The sequence below is a fragment of the Erpetoichthys calabaricus genome, chromosome 7 (assembly GCF_900747795.2).
Source record: "Erpetoichthys calabaricus chromosome 7, fErpCal1.3, whole genome shotgun sequence".
Taxonomy (NCBI): Eukaryota; Metazoa; Chordata; class Cladistia; order Polypteriformes; family Polypteridae; genus Erpetoichthys; species Erpetoichthys calabaricus.
The window spans coordinates 97,967,950-97,986,897 of NC_041400.2; the positions used below are offsets into that span (position 1 = coordinate 97,967,950).

At 37.6% G+C, this 18,948-nt stretch overlaps 1 protein-coding gene across 2 annotated transcripts in view; it reads left to right on the forward strand.

Moving 5' to 3' along the window:
- The window catches only part of sgms2a (sphingomyelin synthase 2a), a 109,121-nt gene that overhangs the window by 46,069 nt on the left and 44,104 nt on the right, over positions 1–18,948 (forward strand). The window contains exon 2 of one of the 2 annotated variants that reach the window (XM_028805203.2): positions 7,224–7,811. The exons of the other annotated variant lie outside the window; for it this stretch is intronic. Coding sequence (XP_028661036.2) covers positions 7,330–7,811 — 482 coding nt within the window. The 5' untranslated portion in view covers positions 7,224–7,329. The remainder of the gene's footprint in view (positions 1–7,223; positions 7,812–18,948) is intronic. 2 annotated transcript variants of the gene reach the window in all.

The window sequence follows — 18,948 nt, forward strand, 5'->3', positions numbered from 1 at the left end:
ATGTTTTCATGTCACCTTGAAAGTGATTGTTTAGGTATTAACAGGAGAATAGGGCACTTAAGCCAATGAAGGGAAAGGGATGGGGCATGAGCTACTGTAGCCACCCCATTGAGCACATCCCTGTTATTTAGTAGTAAGTTGTTTTGCTTATTTAATATAATTTATCAGTGGATTATGTATAAGACAACACAACTGGCACAATGGGCAGATCTAAGTCGTATCCTATTTAATGTTACTAAATCTCAAAACTTGCATTTACATGACCACCTGATCCATACCCACTCTTAAAGTCCGATTGTGTTAGTGTGGACACTGCTGCTCTTTCATTTTGTACTGTGATCTCCTAAAATTCTGTGAAACAAATATAAATTCAACAAAAGTATTATGACACCACCTAAATCTGTTAAAAGTCCCAAACACAAAAGGTGTTACATTTTGTGCTCAGTGAGTTAAAATTGTGCACTAATAATTATTCGTAGCAAAAGAGTTGTTTTAAATCTGGGTTTTTTCAGATGACCAGGGGCCTCATGTATAAACGGTGCATACGCACAGAAATGTTGCGTACGAACGTTTCCACGCTCAAATCGCGATGTATAAAACCTAAACTTGCCGTAAAGCTACGTACATTTCCACGGTACCTCATACCCTGGCGTACGCAATTTCTCCGCTCAGTTTTGCAGACTGGCGGCACCCAGCGTCAAAGCAGTGCTACTGTTCCTGTGTGGTTACCCTTTCTTTCTTAGCCCCACATTCCTGACGCGGCTTTATAAATACACTAAAATTAACTGCATATTGTTTATTAGTGTAATGCATCTGATTGTAATTAACCTGTAGCAGTATAATGGTCCAGGGAATAGCCATAGTATTCCAAATACCATAACTGCTTTAGCGTTGTTACTCTCACTGAATCTTGTTCTTCTTTCAGCTGCTCCCGTTAAGGGTTGCCACAGCGGATCATCTTTTTCCATATTACTCTCACTGCACCACTCGGAGTATTTATATCACTGTATCTGAGTGGGGAATCACAGCAGCAGCTTATCGGAAAGAGAATTATAGGTATACAGTTTCAAGCACACACTACCTCCACCACGGCAAAACGCGTCAAAGCCTTTCCTGTACGGACCTCGCGTTTCAGAAATAGTTTCATCCCAAGAACTATAAACGCACTCAATCAAGTGCTCCTTGTAGAACTGTTTGTACTTATAAGTACAATTACCCCACTGTAAACTTGCACTACAGTTATAATATTGCACAACTTGCGCCACTTTATAAAGCGCGTATGATGACGATATCATTTTTAAGATGAAATGCAGCAAAATATGTTGCTTATAGTATACAGATAAAACTTCATTTAAATAATCAGTATTGTTAATAATTAAACATGTGAGGACACGGTGCCGCAGCGCTAGCTAGTTCACGGATAGCTCCTGCCTTGTGCTGTATTATTGCTGGTGCTGACGCGACACTGGAAGGTTAGACGGATAGAATAATTAAACATGTACTACGAAGATATTTCGATGTTCCTTAAAAGTTTTGAAGAATCGGCATTCTAAGCTTACAGATGGCTTAACGTCTATTACAGAGCTGATTGTGTGGCGATTGGGTATTTGGAGAAAGAAAAGTAAGGACAGGAATTGGAGGTTAGTACTTTTGAAAGAGACAGTACTTCTGTAATAAATTATTTTATCAAAGGTCGCGCATGGCGCAGCAAGCCTCTTGCCTGAGATATGAACAATCACTGTGTTCCCATGTTTAATAACATGCTTTTATTTCTATCATCATGAAAAAGATATCACGTATACATCTCAGTATTTTAATTATTCAGAGAGCTGTAATATCACGAATGTAATGGATTCTGTGTTCTGTCGGAGAAAGAGAAAGAACAGAAGCACATAGTGATTCACACACATAGAGCACATAGAAGATCAAACACAGAACAAAGCATTTAACGTGCTACTTTAGTTACGATGGGATTTGAGAAACTAGTAAAATAAACAATTTTAAGATGAAATTTATGATATTCTACTTTAATGACAAAATAAACTACGTGATTAATGTGGAAATTTCGAGATTAAAGTTGACATTTCGTGCTTTTTTCCCCACTGTGTGCCAATTTTTTTTCTCTGTACCCTAATAAACTTTCATATGTCACTCAGACGGTCCGCTACACGTCACCTTTTCACACTGACTTTGATATGTGACAACTTCTTTTTTATTTCGGGCACTGTGCGACTTTGTGAACTTGAGCTTTCGAGTTTCTCTGACACTATGTCACTCGATCAACTTTCTTTTGTTGATTATACCACTGTTTAAACCAACAAATAGTACGTTTTTCCTTTGCCTCCACTTGGTATTCGCTGAAATTCTTATATTTTCCCCCATGCTTTTCCCATTGTCTTTTCACAGAAGGCTATTTATATCCATTTGCATATTCAAAGAGGCATAATTCTGGGAGGAGTTGGGGCGAGACAGAAGGCGCGTGCATGTGCGTTACTTTTCACGCTGATTGGGATTTATGTAGTGGAAGAACGTGAAAGTTTGCGTACGCACAGATTCTTGATCTGGATTTTTCTGTGCGTATGCACATTCCCGCTTTTGTGCTTACGCCATATTATAGTGTGAATTCTACGCACGGCGTTATACATGAGGCCCCAGCTCTTTCCTGAGCTGTTTCCCTCCTGGATTTGAAATTGGGTTCCACTCTCTGCCAGAGAGCAAGCAGTGGAATGAATTTGTTGTTGATGGCTGTAGTCCATGCCTGCTCAGGTCAGTTGTTTACCTTGAAGCTCTAAATGTATGTTCTGCACAAACCACTGCTAGATTGAATGTTTAGGGTAACTGAAAACAATGTCAAGTATTAGTCTGGGTTGCGCCTGTTGCTACTAGCTTTTTTTTTTTTTTCAGCTCTCCATAGAGAGAAACATGAGCATGCTAGAGAAGATATACTATATCTGTAGACAGCTTAATATGGGAGTAATCTGTCTTGATAAGCATGGAAGTGAGCAAATAATTCATATAAAAACATGTAACCTTCAAAAGGGAAATTTCAGCTACAGTCACTTTTCAGTACAACAATTGCCATCATTTATTAGCCTTTGTTTTCATTGCAGCAAATCACTATAAACACTCTTATTGTGTGAATAACTCCATCCATCCATCCATCCATTTTCCAGCCCGCTGAATCCGAACACAGGGTCACGGAGGTCTGCTGGAGCCAATCCCAGCCAACACAGGGCACAAGGCAGGAACCAATCCTGGGCAGGGTGCCAACCCACCACAGGACACACACAAACACACCAAGCACACACTAGGGCCAATTTAGAATCACCAATCCACCTAACCTGCAAGACTGTGGGAGGAAACTGGAGTGCCCAGAGGAAACCCATGCAGACACGGGGAGAACATGCAAATTCCACACAGGGAGGACCCGGGAGGCGAACCCAGGTCTCCTTACTGCGAGGCAGCAGCGCTACCACTGCGCCACCGTGCCGCCCGTGTGAATAACTCATATAAAAATAATTATGAATTAAATATAACATAATTAAACCCACTTTGTCAAATTCAGGGTAGCAGAAGTTCATATACTGTAAATATATAAAAGGTATTTACTCAAGAACTGAAAAAAGCAGTTCCTCAAATATGTGATATAATCCTTATCTGTAATACCTCATGTGAAGAAGCCTTTAGTCTATGTACATATCACTAAACTTTTATAAGAATGGAACTTCTTTGTACAAATGTGTCTATATGTTTTATTTGATTCATGAAAGATTAGGTAATTTGGTTAAGAAATTACTATCATTTTTACATTGCCACACTTTATTAATAGGATGTGATCAAATTTAAACAGGAATGGCAAAATGCTCCAGTTTCTGTGTTGTCTGACATGTAGTGCAATGAAAACATAAACACAGTATGCTTGTCAGAATTTTACTAGTTAGTCCATAAAGGAAACTATAGCGTATGTCAAGGCAACGAATTCAGAGGACACCTTCATGCATTCTTATTCCTGCATTACAAAAAAGAATGAATGGTTGATATTCCTAATCAGACTGCTATATTATGTGTTCATCTGTTTTTCACTGGATTTATTTACCTTATCATATTATATTACTGTTGGAGTTCTGCGCTGATAGACTTTAAAGCCTGCAATGTATGTAATTGTATCTTTATTAATGACTTATAAAGTCATAACTGACATGCAATATACACATCTTTAAGGTTCCTCTTTTGTTAATGCTTCTCACTTACTTTCCTTGCTAAACAGGCTTCCAGAATATAGGGTATACTCTTGCTCACATCCACTCTTTTTTCCTTCACTTTTAGAATCCCCAGGTCTGTACATCTTTAATTCCAACAGAGAGCAATTAGGATATTTTATCTATTCGTATTCAACCATAGCATCAGTTTCACAACTTTCATTGTTTATAGCTGTTTTTCATGGACAAAACTACTGTATCTGAAGATGCTTTGAAAATGTACAAATATGCAGTAGTTAAACTGTTTACATACGTTGTTTGTAATTGGAGGAGAGACAGATTAAATGATGTGTTCTGGTCCATACAATGAGTCGGATCTGAAGATTAATCCTGCAGCTTCTGGGTTATAGTGCAATAGTATGTATCTGGAGTCTCTATTCTATATTATCTACAAATCATCTAATGTGACCTGCCTAACTGGAGAAGCATTTGTGATCAGGTTTCAGAGATGATTTCTTTGTACCTTGAAACATTTTTAAGTCTTAGACTTTAGTGTCCATAGTTTAAACTGTACCTTCCGACTAAACCTTAATAATACTCTTTGGATCTTAAATTATTTTCATTGGTAGATCCTGTGCCTAGCATTAGAAGACATATTTTATGGTTTCTTTGAATTATCTGATGCATCTGATCATGTATTGTCAATACTGTAGTTTATTTATTCACTTTCTCAAATTCAAGTTTATTGTCATGCTTATGTAATACAATGAAATTCTTACTTGTATGTTTCCTTAGAAGATGTGACAATACATCCCCAACAAAAATACACACACACACACACACACACACTCACACAAAGAATACATGGCATACAATTTTACATTAATATGCTATATACTGTGTGCAGCTAGTGTATTTGTATGTGTAGCTTACAATTTTACATTAATATGCTATATACTGTGTGCAGGTAGTGTATTTGTATGTATATATACAGTGTGTGTGTGTGTGTGTGTGTGTGTGTATTCAAGTCATACTTTGCTGAAGGATCACTTAGAGTGTTCCCTTTTACCACACCTATACTCCTTGAGACTGCATGGCAGAGATTTGTATTTTGGATGCTGGGTATTACAAGTAGGGGTTTCTGCCACTCAACTAAGTAGCCTACAGCCAGTCAAGCTGCTTACCTAAGCATGTTGCTGTAAACATTTAGTGACAGATGTGCACGAAGGCACAAAAATATTGAAAATGTTGTGAAAGTTTATAATGTGCAGCAATATTTCTCATAATTTGTTGTGCGTGCTACTTATTTGTCCACATCAAAACCATTTTACTTTATTAATGAATAAAAATCAAAAGTTGCTAATAAAAATTACTTGAAATTCCATTGAAAAGAAAAGGTCCATTTGCTGTAATTGGGGACTGCCATAACCTGAAACCTGCCTGTATATACAGTGATTATTATAATACAATATTTTTTATTATGGTTGGTTGGCTCTTCAGTAACTGTATGATTTATAGATAGAAACTGTCCCCGAATTTGCTGGTGCCAATGGCCTTGTGTCATTTGAGAGAAGGAAGGAGTAAGAAAAGTAGCTGAGCAGGATGGCTGAGGTCTTTATTTACACTGTTTTTCTTTTTAAGGAAGCAAGTGTTGTATAAAGAGAAGAAAGCTGGGTGCAAATGATTTTTGTGCTATTTTCATTACCCTGTGCAGTGTTTCACGCTCATGAGCCAAGTAGGTTTGATGCAGCCTGTAATAATGGATTCCACTGTGCATCTGCATCTGCAGAAGTTCATGAGAACAAAAGGAAAAGTGCAAACTTTCTTCAAATGTCTGCAGAATTAGAGACATTGGTAAACTTCAGTTTTATTTATAGTGCAGTTCTTGCATCTTTTGCCATTTAGTGTGAGCAATAGGACTGAGCAAATGAGTGATCAAAAATAGCAGAGCATCACATAATATTCTGAGACTCACTTCATTCCAGTTCATTGTCACTGGGGACTAAAGTTTTTTCGAGCAATATCAGATGTCGGTAACAAGTCCTGGATGGCTTGAGCACAGATTTCCTTTATGTACATACCCACACTTTCACCCATATTGAGCCAAATCCCCCAAGGACGAAAGTGTGGTGAAAACTCTCATGCAGACATGGAAGGAGTATACAAATTACCCACCAAAAGTAAATCATAGACGGGGATATTTACCAAACAAATCATTACAATTATTAATTATTATTATTATTATTACATTCTTTGATGGTCATGTATTCTATATGGTAGAGTTTCTAAGATTCAGTCCTAGGAGACCCCTATAGCTTCAGGTTTTTGTTCCCACCAGTTTTACACTCGGCGAGTTATTTAAACTGTAAATGATCTCACTGCTTAATTAACTGGACTTTTTAATTTTGTGTTATTTTGCATTCATAACAAATACAGTAGTATAAGATTTATAAGAAATTAATAAATATTTGTATTTGTATTTTTTGTCTTAAATTCTTGACTGACACTTTTTTCATTTTCCTATTTTTCTTTTTCATTTGCTCTTTTGATTGAACATTAAAAATGACAATTAACAATGAGTAGAGTATACACCAGGGTGAATGACTTAGAATTCTGAAAGGTTTAATCTAATTGAGCATTAGACCCAGTTGTATGCTTGTTAGTAAAAGACAGCTTAACCTGAACAACCTGGAAAAGTTAAATGAAATTCATGATAATGAAATTCTCTGACAATAACACTAAATTATCACCATGTAACATACATACTGTAAATGCTTGCTTTATTACAATAAAAACCAAGCAAACACATTTTTGTAACTTTGGAATGGTACCAAAACATTGAAGCTGGAAATCAACAGCTTCCTTAACTAAGGTTTGGAATCTAGCTAATAGCAGAAGGTGGTTGGGATGGAAACCTGCAACCATAGCAAGCCACCAGGACTGAATTTGAGAACTTCTGTTCTATGATATGTTTTTTTTTTTTTTGTGATCTATGTCTAATTGACATTTTCTATGCATTTGCAGGGAAGTGAAAGTGTTGTGATCAGAAAACAAGGCCTTCATTGGTATTCTTTCAAGGATCCTTCAAGAAACTTCTTTTACCTTGTACATTCAGACCTTTAAGGGCAGGATGGATTCACCAAAGTTGCTCCGAGAGGTGGATTCTGTCGACACACAGCTAGATGTACACATGGAAGCAGAGCATAGCACTCTCTCCAATGGTTTTACAAGGACTGTTATTGCCTCTGCAGTTAATGACCATGGAAACTGTAACCAAACTAAACAAAGCACCTTGCCTAATGGGTTAAGGAAAGGTACCAGGAAGCAGCAGGACTACATCAAAATTTCTGTGCCAGAACCAAAAAACCGTTTGCCTTTGGAATGGTGGAAAACGGGCATTGCCTTTGTTTACGCTCTCTTTAATCTTGTACTTACAACAGTTATGATCACTGTGGTGCATGAGAGGGTCCCATCAAAAGATGCCAGCCCACCCCTGCCTGATAAATTTTTTGACTATATTGACCGTGTTGAATGGGCTTTTTCTGTATCAGAAATCAACGGGATGGTATTAGTGGGACTATGGTTCTGTCAGTGGCTCTTCCTTCGATACAAGTAAGGTTCCCTTATTTGATTAAGTTTTCTTAATTGTAGTATTTATTTATACATATCAAACATTTATGAACCAAATACACAAGATGTTATAGCCTTTCCTAAGGAGCACAATAGAAAAATTTAAAATCTGTTTGTTGCAATGTTATTGTCTGTTTTAACAAACTGTGAATTTATTCTGCCGGTGGAACCATAAAGCATTTCATATAATTCCAGTCAATGATAATGCAGACAACTATATATAAACTAGTTAAACATGATTAGCTAGGCTCAGCACAATTGTTGGCATTGGACTTGTGATTTGTTCAAACTGATAAAAATAGTCAGATGCACTTTTGCTTCCATGAAAGTAAAAGCAAGATCAATAGAGTACAATGTAAATAGAAAAGCTTTCAATAAAATCCATCCATTTTCTGTTCCTTTTCTTTGCAAATTCAGTCACTGACTTTTATAACACCTGAACATTTATAGCTTTAGATATTCCTTTTGAATTGAGGGAGTACACAGTAACACCTGGAGGTAATGTATATGTATGAGTTGAAATGTGTCTCTTAAGAGCTGACACCTTTCTAAATGCAAATACACTGTTATGTTTAATACTTGGTAAGGGCAACCATCATGCCAACACTTCAGCATAATGCAAAAAAAGTTTAAATGGAAAAGGTAATTAGGAAATTGAGAAAGAAATAAAAGCTCGTGTCTATGTGCAAAATTTCTGATATTACGTGTTGCAGTTCTTTATAAAAAAATAGGACCGTGTCATTACTGTGAACATAAATCTCTATAGAAATAAACAAATATTTATTTATTGCACTATATCGAACAAAAAACTAGTTTTGTAAGCAAATATTTTTAATAGTATTTGAATTAGGCATGCCAACAATACATACCTTATTTTTTTTAAATCCTGAAGTGGAGGATTTTGCTGCTCTGTCAAGGCCAAAAAAAAAATCAATGTTTAAGAATGTACAGTAGACATGGTGTAATATTTAGGTGCGTTCAGAAACTTAGTAGTTTTGAAAGTTGGAGCATTAAAAAAATGGTTACCTCATCAAAGAGTCAAGTATCATATTTTTGTTTATTGAATATTTTTATAATAGTAAGTCATATTCAAAAATAACAGCAATAACAGAATGCAGTTACTTGTGTTAGTAGACTACATTAAGTACATGCTTTTTAACTGCACTTTACAAGCTCATGTAGTTGAAAACATAGCCCAAGTAGTCTTGTGGTGGCTCAGTAGCTTTGAGAGAGAGCAGATTCCACTTCACATTATATTAAAATTGATGTGCTAGTATAAGTTGCTGGTTATGGAGGATCTATGACTAATTGTAGTTCAGACTTCTTAAGCCTACCATCTGATAGAAAATTTAAATCTCTGTTGAAGTCTAAATCTAAAATTGTTGGCTGTTCCTGGAGAGCAGATCTGAAGCTTCGATCTGAGTCTGAAAAATATCAAATCATTATGTGTAGATAATGCAGTTATGAGGTTGCTTTTAGTATAAAGTAAATATAAAGGATTAAGGAGGTGTAGAAAATGTTTTGTTGTGTTAAATACTAAATGCATTTGTTAATTCTGTGCTTATAGAGGGTCACTTACATAATTTGTTTCCTCTGTCATTAATTCCTGGGTGGTGACTTGTCTCAAGCAGCAGGAGGAGTGAAATGGTGTATAAGAGGCTTATGCATGTGTGCCTCAACACCAGCATTTGACCAACATGTATTAGAGATTTGTTTTGCCTTTGGAAGTGGCTTTCAGACCAGTAAAAGAGATAAATACACATACCTGTAATGTATAAGTTAAAGTGACCTCTGTCATGAAGAGTAATCCATAATTGAAGTCACACAGAATGTTTTTCGGTTTTCATATTTCAGTAAAAGATTTTGAGATTTCAAACATATGTACAGTGTGTTCTATTTCAGAACTGAAATACAACTTAATTGACAATTTTTCTTGAAAAAAGAAGTATGCCAGATTTCAACAAAATTGTTCAACCAAGAGCCAAGCTGTTTCATGCAGACAGATAGACAGACAGACAACATTAGAGCCATCTAGGTGAGAAAAGCACAACAAAGCTCGCCAGTCCACTTAATTCTTCTAAAAAGAACATCAAATCTAGTTTTGAACGTCCCTAAAGTCTTACTGTCTGCCACACTTGGTAACTTATTCCAGCTGTCTATGGTTCTCTGTGTAAAGATAAACTTCCTAATGTTTGTGCGAAATTTACCCTTAACAAGTTTCCAGCTGTGTCCATGTATTCTTGTTGAGTCTCAATCCACTGTACTAATTTCCCTTCATAATATTAAACACTTCTGTCATATCTCCTCTTAATCTTCTTTTGCTTAAACTGAAAAGGCTCAGCTCTTTTAATCTTTCTTCATAATTCATCCCCTGTGGCACTATGGTGCTGCTATATCCTTTTTCTAGCCTGGAGACTAAACCTGCACACAGTACTCCAGATGAGGCCTCACCACTACGTTATAAAGCTTGAGCAAAATTTCCTTGGAATTGTATTCTACATATTGTGCTATATAACCTAACATTCTGTTAGCCTTCTTAACTTCTGAAAACAGTCTGGAAGTTCACAGTGTAGAGTCCACTACAATTCCTAAAACCCTCTCATAAGGTGTACTTTTGATTTTAACACCTCCCATTGTGTATTCATGCCTTACAGTTTTACTTCTTGCATGTAATACTTTACATTTACTAACATTAAATTTAATTTGCCACAAATCTACCCAAGCCTGTATGCTGTCCAAGTCCCACTGTAATGATTCAGATTATGTGCTAATCTGCCTGTTTTAGTATCCTCTGCAAATTTAACCAGCTTGTTACTTATATTTCTATTCAAATCATTTGAATATATTAAAATAGCATCAGCCCTTAACATTAGTCAATTCTCAGAAGGTTTTGTGTTTGAGCCAAATTTGCACCTACACCTACAAACATCACCCAGAACTCACACTTTTTAGTTTGATGCCGAACATCTCATGTGGCACCTTATCAAATGCCTTTTCAAAGTCAAGATAAATTATATCATATGCTCCACCTTAGGCATACCCTTTTGTTGCTTCCTTATAGAATTACAGCATGTTAGTAAAACATGACCTCCCTCTTCTGAACCAATGCTGATTGTTCAGAAAAACTCCCGTACTTGCCATGTACAGCTCAATGTTATCCTTAATAATTCCTTCCATTAATGTTCTTAAATATATCTGGTCCTGGAGATTTGTTGTTGCTACTCTTAGGATCCAGCTTAGGTCCAGCAGGTTACCACCTACTAGGAAAATTAGCCTGGACTTGGCCAGACTCCAAGACCAGGCTGTTTCTAATGAGTTTGCACTCAGTTTGTGAGAGGAACTTGCAGATTAGTGTGCGACTGCCGATCCTAATGTGATGTGGGAGACCTTCCATGACAAGACCCTGAAGGTTGCGGAGGGTTGTGTTGGTGTTACCGGTGTTCCCATAAGGAGATGTTTCATCTTGCAGGGCACCCTGGATATCATCGAGAGGAGTTGCAGCGCACAGCTCAATGGCAACTCTGGTCTGTACCGGGAACTGAGAAGAACGGCTGTGAGGGCTCTGAGGGCAGATAAAGAGGCATTTATTAGAGGAATCTGTGAGCAAGTGACACACCATCTGTGGTCTAGCTACCCACGTCCTGCTTACAGAGGAATCAAAGCATTACACACATCCGAATCTGATCCTCATGGAGTCGCAGTCAGGGCAGTTGATGGAATGGTCCTTACGGATGACACTACAGTTGTGACCTGCTGGGCTGGCTACTTTGAGCAGTCGTTCAAAGCTGATCCTCCAGCTAGGACGTTGAATATCTCTGGGTCCACGGTTCTTGAGGCTGATCCTCCAATTAGCTGTGAACCACATAATCTCACTGAGATTGCACAGGTGGTGAACCAGCTGAGGGGAGGAAAGGCTGCAGGGATCTGTGGTATCCGGGCTGAACTTCTCCAGGCTGGTGGTATGGCTGTCCTCCTGGCATTGCAAGCAATCTTTGCTTCCATTTGGGAGACTGACATCATCCCAGCTGACTGGAAAATGGGACTTGTCCCTATCTGGAAAGGGAAGGGTGATCGCCTGAATTGCAGCAACTACAGGGGAATAACACTGCTCTCTGTGCCGGGTAAGGTTCTTGCTAGGGTCGTCCTCAATAGGATCCGTGATTACTTGCTTACCTATGAGCGACTGGAACAGTCTGGTTTTTATGCCTAAGAAGTCTACCATCGACTGCATCCCGGCACTGAGGGTACTCATGGAGCGCAAACGCGAATATCGGCAGAGTTTCTTTGCAGCCTTTGTCAATTTTCATAAAGCGTTCGACTCAGTTGATCGAGCTGCCCAATGGGACATCCTAAGGGTTCGAGGGATTCCGTCAAGGTTGCTGGATATCATGGCTGGCCTATACACTGGTACTGTGAGTGCTGTGCAGAGTGGAGGCAAAACCTCTGTTTTGTCCCAGTTGATTCTGGGGTTTGTCAGGGGTGTGTTCTTGCTCCTACTATGTTCAATGCTTTAATGGACTGGGTTATGGGCAAGGTCATGGGGTCCAGCGGCTGTGGGGCATCTGTTGGTGAAGAAAGATTCATGGATCTTGACTTTGCTGACGATGCTGTGATCTTTGTGGAGTCAATGGAGGCTCTGATCGGGGCGCTTGAGAGACTGAGGAAGGAGTCTGAGTGTCTCGGCTTGTGAGTGCCCTGGATAAAAACCAAGATCCAGGCCTTTAATGACCTCTTTGGCATAGCCATCAGCAGTGTGTCTGTCTGCGGTGAGAGTGTTAAGCTGAGCTTAAACGTTGTTATGTAATACATTTGAGAAAAAAAAAAAGACAATCGATCTTGTGTATGTTTGTTTAAATAAAGATTGCTTTGTGAAGAGGGAGAACATGTTTCCGGAAGTCAGGGTCAGCGTACTGCTGCACAGAAGAGACGCTTAGTTGTTAAAAGAAGGCACGGAGAAAGCAATTGTGAACAAAAAAGAAAAAGTGTCACGGAGGAATTAGAAAGCTTAATGCGTTAGCTGATTTTGGAGACGTCACTGGTATGTTAAAAATTCCCTTTTTTTTAATGTGAAACGTTTCTGACTTAGTGACGACTGTTGTTTATGTAAAAGAATAAGTAAGTTCAGTTAATGCAAGATATCGCGCAAGTGTGTTTATTTTTAGTAACTAACGCATATTTGAAATAATAAAGGGGTGTATATACAGTATATACAAAATTGTTAAAGCATGAATGAAAATATGAGTTTTCTTGTATTTTCTTTGTTTATTTAAGATTATCAACCTACTCCTAATTCAATCCTGTTCCTGGTGTTACTATTGCTCTTGCAACCTGTTTATTATTGAACAACATCAAATAACGAAAAGGATGAGTTGTTCCATGCGTCCTCTTTGATCAGCTAAAGGCCTTTTTCAAGTTTGGGCAGACATTAATGCAGTAAACCTAAATAACTTAACAGAGTGTGTCTGCCTTGTTGAGAGGTTTACTTACCTTGGCAGTGACATTCATGTCTCTGGTGACTGTTCCTATGAAGTCAGTAGACGGATTGGGAGAGCATGGGGGATCATGAGGTCACGAGAAAGGGGTGTGTGGCGCTGCCGATATCTATGCAAAAGGACTAAGGTCCAAGTCTTTAGAGTCCTGGTGCTTCCTGTCTTGCTATATGGTTGCAAGACATAGACGCTATTCCTTGCGAGACATGGACACTATCAAGTGACCTTAGACGAAGACTGGACTCCTTTGGTACTGTGTCTCTCCAGAAAAGCCTTGGGTACCATTGATTTGACTTTGTGTCGAATGAGCAGTTGCTCATGGAGTCCCGAATGAGGCACATTACCTGCATTGTGAGGAGGGAGCATCAGTTACGGCCATGAGGCGCGTTTCCTCGAGGGTGATCCAGCTCGTAAGATTCTCATTGTTGGGGACCTGAGTGGCTGGACCAGGCCAAGGAGTCGCCCACGTAACACCTGGCTACGGCAGATAGAGAGTCATTTCCGGAGAGTGGGACTGGACCGTGTGTCTGCCTTGGGGGGTTGCCAACCGGGATCCCAAGCTGTTTTGTTGTGTAGTGGGTGCGGCAACGCACTGTACCAGTGCATACTCCCCAACTTGACTTGACTTGACTGGAGATTTGTGTGATTTCAGCCCATTTAATCTAAGCAGTACTTCTCCCTCTACAATTTCTAAATCAATCAGTACCTCCTTAGTAGTCCCAGTTACAGCTGGGAGGTTATTTACTTCCTCACTTGTAAAGACCTCAGAAAAATATGTATATAGAGCATCTACTATTTCACTGTCTGTATTCTTGATGCACATCACCTCCACCTTAACTGTTCTTTTACTACTAAAATACTGAAAGTATCTCTTTGGGTCTTTTTTTGCTTTATTTGCTATATTCCTCTCTAACTGTCTTTTAACCTCCCTGATATCTTTTAATTTTTGCCCTCATGCTCTCATACGCCCTAGGAGTCACATTGGAGTTAATAGTCTTATACACCTTATACAGCTGTTTTATCCTTTGCAGCTTTATTTTTAACTCTTTATTAACCCACTGTGGAGTGCTTGTTCATGTCCTACTAATTCTAAATTTAGGTATGTACGTGTCCAGCTTATATGTAAAACATTTTTAAACCTGTTCCACTGCTCCTCGACTGTCTGCACACTTAAAAACTTATCCCAGTCCATCCTCTTAGACTTTGCTGCATTTGCTCAAAATGTACACTACCAAATTTAAACTTAACAGTTTTAGTCTTTGCATCCGCACTCTTTCAAAACACTGAGAACTATATATTATGGGCACTTGACCCTAGTGGTTCAATCACTTCCACACCCTCAATTTTGTCCTGATTATCACCCTGCATTAGTACTTTAACATACTGTGTTAAAAAACAGTCATTGATTACTTGTAAAAACTCCTGCTCTTGTTCTCTGCTTGTTGTTATTTTCCAAGATTATTCCAGTTTATTCTGGTACTTAAAGTCCCCCATGACTATAATATCCCACTTTAAACTTGCATTTCTAATATTACTAAAAAGCTGTGCGTTGAAATTACTGTCACTAATACCAGAGATTTTCAACCAGTGGGCCATGGCACACCAAGATTTTTTAAAAACAAATTAAAGACTTCTTTAAAGAAATACGATGAAAAAGATGTCTACAATGCATATTTTATACCATTTTAATGATATACAGTGAAGGTATAATTTCATGCATTTATAACCAGTTTACATGTCTGACACTTGTTAGAAATTTGTATACTAAAAATTATTTGTATAATCACTTTCTATTAACATTTGCTTCAATAATATACACATTATATTTATGTTGCATGCACTCCTTGCTGTGTAATTATTCCAACGAACGCATCTCATTGTCAAGCACATCTAGTGTCCCTATTTATCCCCCACTACGCCATAGCTGAATTTGTTCACAAATACACACATATACCATAAATAATAATTATTTACATTTATATAGCGCTTTTCTCACTACTCAAAGTGCTTTGCAAAAAGCATGCATGGAGGACCTGCGATGTGAGCCTCTGATCGTCTTACTGTGAAGCAATAGCACTACCACTGTGCCACCTGTTCATAATACAAGTAAAGGCACCTGATAATTTTCAGTATTATTTTTTATTACAAAGTATCATAAATAAATAGTTTCAAAAAGCTGCTTTGGATCAAAAAGAGTAGGTAATTACCTTTTTTTTTGTAAATCAATCAAAATTATACCTATTTTTTTTTTGTCAGATCAGCAAAAAATATAATACATTTTTTGGTATGCTGCAGAGTTTTAGTAGTTTGTGTGCCATGAGATGAAAAGATTGAAAATCGCTGCCCTACACTGTTGAAAGATGGATTGATTTTTCAACCCACTAACCCATTCTGTAAGGAAAAAAATAGGCAAGGTTAATAATTTGCCTTTTTGGACTACACTAGGAAGCGTTTCTGTTTTTTAAGGAAAGAAATGAAAAGTATGTGATGTCCCTACATTGATGGATTAAAGGCCAGAAGTCCAGATGACCATCATCATCATCAAGTCCTTCCATGAGAACCCTGAATACAATGAGGACTGATTGATGTCATTTATGTTAGGTAGAATGCCTAGAGGGGGCTGGGCGGTCTCATGGCCTGGAACCCCTACAGATTTTATTTTTTCTCCAGCCGTCTGGAGTTTTTTTGTTTTTTTCTGTCCTCCATGGCAATCAGACCTTAATGTTGATGTTAATTAGTATTGCCTAATTTTATTTTTTATATATTTTGTCTTTTTTCTCTTTCTTCATCCTGTAAAGCACTTTGAGCTACATTATTTGTATGAAAATGTGCTATATAAATAAATGTTGTTGTTGTTTATGTGAAGATTTTGAAACCTAAATGTGAAGATTTCAGCCCTTTAAAGCTTAAAGTAATTTCTTTTTGTATGGTCAGAGATACAAAAGACAGATTAACACAGCTACCACACTTCTTTTTGCACACTCTATTTTTAGGCAGTGTTTGTTGTGTTTTTTTTCTTTTTCTTTCGACTGTTTTTACCATCTGTCAAGCCTGATTCAGGGACAATTTCCTGAGCTATGAATGAATTCACTCAATTGCCAGCTGACAGTTTGTAAAAAAAATATACATTAAACATTTGTTTGCCCAGTACAGAACTGATTAAATGGCTTTCTGTGCCTCTTTGGCACCTACCCTCTGTACATGTACTTTGTCTTTAAACAGCATGATTGCTTTGTTTTGCCATTCATTAATTTTTCAACACCATGTTGTTCAAAAAAGCAAATACTTAAAAGGAATTTATCAGTTTTTCTTTTAAGCCAATGCATTTTTAATTATTGCAGTAGTTAAAAAGTGATCAGGATAGATATCCCACTAAAATAATCATTTCCGTCTAACTGAACTGGCAAAATCTTTAAGAGATAATATGACCTCCAACCCACCCCATGTTTAAAGATGGAATATTTCTGGGACTTTGTCCACTAATTTAGTTTTGGCTGTTTTTTTTTTAATCGATGCAAAAATATATGTTAAAGATATGCTGCCTTTTAGATTAAAAGGTTTAAACCTTTTAGATTATCTGACCAGTGCTTTCTTGTTATTCCACATGCTAAAAACAAAAGGGGATAGAACCTACTGTGTTATTGCCACAAAACTCTGGGATTGCCTTCCCCTTGAAATTAGAGCATCTAGTTCTGAAACTACATTTAAAACTTGATTAAAAACACACATTTTAGACCAGCATTTTTTCTTGTTAGGTTGTTTTTACTCTGTTATGTATTTTATGTAATTTATTTGTTTTTAGTTATGATGGCTTGTTAATATTTTTGTACACAATTTCATATGAAATATTGCAATGGTTCTTTATTTTGTTATTCTTTTTTATGACTTATTTTTTTGTTGTTGGAAAGCATACAGCTAATACATGCTCTATAAATAAATTAAATGAATTGAAAAATATCATATAAAATGATATATATAAAAATAACACCAACTCCACACCCCACTCAACTTGTCTGCTTGTAAAACTTTATGTGCATATCAGCTGCCTTGCATGCTCATTTGTTTCTTAACACACATTTTGTGCGAAAGGTGCCAAATTAATGTAAAAAAAATAGTCCTTGAATCATGGATTCACTAAATTCTTGATTTTTTTATAGTGTTTTACATTTTATGATTCACACATACATTTTTATGTAATACTGTTTTTCAAGTAGCAGGAAAAAACTTTTACCTTGAATATATCAAGAAAATAAGCTGCTTCATCACTCTGTGGAGGTGATAGTCTGTCATGGTAACATGTTAAAGTACAGTGTTTACAGCACACCTCATTATTAACTTTTCATAAAACAGCAAACTGAATGAAGAATACTTAATCTTTTCAAATGCTGGTCATTGTAAACAGTTAACTTCCCATTTGGATTTTATTTATATTGCATGTACTATTATTTGCTTATTCCTTCCAACGTATTAAATTAAATGGTTACAAGAAACTGGAGTTATCAAGAAAATGTTGACTGGAAGGCAGGAACCAATGACAGACAGAATGCCAGCCCATTCCAGAGTACAGACTTTTCCAGACAACCATAGTCATGCATAGCAGTTTGAATGTAGAGTCTCCAGCCAGTCAAGATTCAAAAGAAGGTTTCCCAAGGTCCTTTAACCAACATTGTAACTTGTTCCACTTACCATAATAGACATCTGTTATATATATTTCTCTTCTGGTTCGTCCTGCTTCCACTTCAAAACCGGTCCCGCCTACACGCAGCCGACACGGCATTTCTCGATTCCTGTTCGTCATCTTCCATGTCATGCACTATACTGGCCTGCTGAACGTAATACATCCAACAAGTACTCAAGGTGCTGCCACAACGGTAAAGTAGCACTACCACCCTTGCGGGAGCCACATGTGTCTTTACAACAGCTTCTTACACAGCAAACATCAGAAGCTAAAAATTATCGTGAACACATTCGAGAATACAACTCTTCTGTAATGTTTTCTTCCATGGGTGCACAGATAACTCAACCTCCTGGCCACGGACCATACTGTTTTAAAATACACAGGCAAATTTATCACCAAATCTCTCCACTGTACGTTAACACTTCTACCTCTCCAGGTTATGGACAGTTGAATGTTTTTGACACAGCGCAAGCTACTAAAGTATGCTTACAAAATAAAGCAAATTCTGCATGCAGCGAAAATGTACTTCTCCAGCTAGATTCCATGCTCAGAACCATCAACCCCTTCGCTAAATCATACAAACACATGCATGAAATCGCTCAGTCCAATCCAACAGCATCTGTACGAATGGTTTTCAAGGAAACCCTTAGGCAGGATTTACGACGATACAATGCCCCGACATGTCACACCAATGTTGCAGCGATTTTTGTCAGAGAAGATGGCGAAACGTCTGCTGAAAGGGACATTTGCATCTATCCCATAGGCAACTCCTGTAAACAGATTTCCACGCTCAATATGAATTGCGTTCCTAAGGTTTACCCACTTTTATTCCCTTATGGAGACATTGGCTGGCACAAAGAGTTACAACATGTTCCTGATAAAAGAAATGTCAAGCGAATAAGGCTTACTCAATGCCAATTTTACGCGTAGAGATTAGCAATGAGGAATACAT